The 2507-nt window shown below is 52.2% G+C and overlaps 1 protein-coding gene across 1 annotated transcript in view; it reads left to right on the top strand.

The window, feature by feature from the left end:
• Positions 1-2507, top strand: part of LOC103801099 (probable cysteine--tRNA ligase, mitochondrial) — a gene marked incomplete at its 5' end in the record, with an annotated part of 6349 nt that overhangs the window by 3613 nt on the left and 229 nt on the right. Inside the window, one exon of the mRNA XM_009073507.1 lies at positions 673-933. Within this exon, the coding sequence (XP_009071755.1) occupies positions 673-933 (261 nt within the window). The remainder of the gene's footprint in view (positions 1-672; positions 934-2507) is intronic.

The raw sequence follows: 2507 nt of genomic DNA, 5'->3' as shown, positions 1-2507 counted from the left end.
CCTAAATTTCCCTCCTTCAATTTGTGCCCATTGCCCCTTGTCCTGTCCCCGCAGCTCCTAACACAGAGTCCCTCTGCAGCTTCCCTGGAGCCCCTTCAGCTCCTGGAAGGTGCTCTGAGGTCTCCACACAACCTTCTCTTCTCCAGGCTGAACAGCCCCAACTCCCTCAGCCTGTCCCCATAGGGGAGATGCTCCAGTGCTCTTAGCAACTTGGTGGCCTCCTCTGGACTTGCTCCAACAGTTCCATGTCCTTCTTACATTGAGGACACCAGAACTGTGTGCAGTATTCCAGGTGGGTCCCAGGAGAGCAGAGCAGAGATGGCTCTTGCCAGGCCTTCCTTCCATTCATTTGTCTCATCCCTTTTGCAGCTGTGCACACTTCTGGCAGCTCAGAGGTTCCCTGTGGCAGTGAGTTCCTCAGCCTGGTTCTGCAGCATGTTATGCTCATGTGAGAGGTCTCTGTCCTGGGATAGACGCTTCCCTGTGCAAGAATGCACTGAACTACTCCCAGGTGTGACTCCACTGTAACGTTTTGTCCAGCACTGATGACATGAATCCTACCAATCTGTGGAAGATGCACAACCAAGAGAGGGATGAGGCCTCAGTGTGTGCTGTTGGGGTGGCTGTTTTAAGTGGTTCTCAGGGGTTTCTGAAGGACTCTGTGTTTTCCAGGTGGCTGTGGGAGGAGACAGCTCTGCAGTGCTCTCCAACGTGCTGGAGGAGCTGGTGCAGTTCCGCGCCAAGGTGCGGCAGTTCGCGCTGGCTCTGCCCGACGCGGCACACTCTGTGCCCGTGGAAGGTGCTGCAGGAGCTGAAGAGCCCAAGCAGGAGCAGAAGGAAAAGAGGCAGCAGTTAATGAGGGAGAGGAAACCCCTCCTGGAGGCTTGTGACAATCTGCGGAGAGACCTTGCTGCCTTTGGGATCCACATAAAGGTAGGAGGCAGTGACCCTATTTGTGGGACTGTTAGTCACTTTGTAAGGCACTTTGGCCCTTCATAGAATCATCAAGGTTGGACGAGACCTCTAAGATCATCAAGTCCAACCATTAACCTGTCACTGCTGGAACCTCTACACCCTAAACAAGATCCTCCAGTGCCACATCCAGACACCTCTTCAACACCTCCAGGGATGGTGACTCCACCACCTCCCTGGGCAATATCCCAGTGCCTCAACACCCTCACAGGGAAAACATTTCTCCTCACATCCAATCTGACTCTGCCCTGGCTCAGCTCAAGGCCATTCCCTCTAGTCCTCTCCCTGCAGCCATGGCAGGACACACATCCCCCATCTCTCTCCAACCCTGGCAGGGAGTTGCAGAGAGCCAGGAGGTCACCCCTGAGCCTCTTTTCTAGGCTAAACATGTCCAAGTCCATGTGCAGGAGGAGAAGCAGCAGAGTAAATCAAGTGGACAAGGCTCATCTCCACCCCGTGCAGACCAGGAACCCCCTGGTGTGAGGCTGGGCAGGGAGGGGTTGGCTCAAGTAGTAACTTAATTTCCTTCAAAATCCGCTCTAGAAGCTGAAGGAGAAATTACCCTTCAAAGTTTGTGGTTTCCATACACTGGTCTCTTCTCTCAGGCTGCTCAATGCAGATGGTGTTGGCTAAAGTTACCTTAACTTGCAACAAACTGATGACAAAGGACCTATTTGCCTTTCCATGTCCTTGTAACAGGCTTGACATGCCAGCCAAGCTGTGAATGCACCAACTGGGGAGTTGTGCATCCAAACCAGTTTTCACTTTGATGTACAAAAGCATCTGACATTGTATTGCAGCCTTTCTCACCAGTTAGAGTTCGTGGAGCACTGTCCTCTTTCAAGGTTAAGTTCGATTTTCAACCATTGCTGGATCTGAACAGTCAGAAATGTTCAGTTTGACTGCAGTGTTGTCTTTCAAAAATAGGACAGTGTTGCACTACAGGTACATCCACAGGCTGCTATCCCATGGGTCAGGTCCAGGGGAGGGCAAGGAAGATGCTGAAGGGACTGGAGCACCTCAGTGATGAGGAAAGGCTGAGTGAGTTGGGACTGTTCAGCCTCGAGAAGAGACAACTGAGAGGGACCTCAGTAATGGATTCAAGTCCATGAATGGGAAATGCCAAGAGGATGATCAGAGTCTGCTGTTCCCTCTTGTTCGATTGCTTTCCCCCACTGAGCAAAAACTGATGCCCAGAAGTTCCACCTGAACATGAGGAAGAACTTCTTTCCTGTGCAGTCACTGAACAGATTGCCCAGAGAGGTTGTGGATTCTGCCTCACTGGAGGTGTTCAGGGACCATCTGGACACAACCCTGAGCCATGTGCTCTAGGGTGGCCCTGCTGGAGTAGGGAGATGGGACCAGATGACCATTGTGGTCCCTTCCAACCTCACTGATCCTGTTAAAATGTGATTGCATGAGTTGAGCAGGAGTTCCTCAGGTGAGACACCACCCCTGCTGCAGCTTCCTGTGCTGAAGAGGTGACATTTCTGTTGTGTTTCTGCCTCTGAGCTGGGCAGGATTACCTGGGTTTG

The sequence above is a fragment of the Acanthisitta chloris genome, unplaced genomic scaffold (assembly GCF_000695815.1).
Source record: "Acanthisitta chloris isolate BGI_N310 unplaced genomic scaffold, ASM69581v1 scaffold20690, whole genome shotgun sequence".
NCBI classification, from domain to species: domain Eukaryota; kingdom Metazoa; phylum Chordata; class Aves; order Passeriformes; family Acanthisittidae; genus Acanthisitta; species Acanthisitta chloris.
This window is presented reverse-complemented; position numbering and strand designations above follow the sequence as displayed.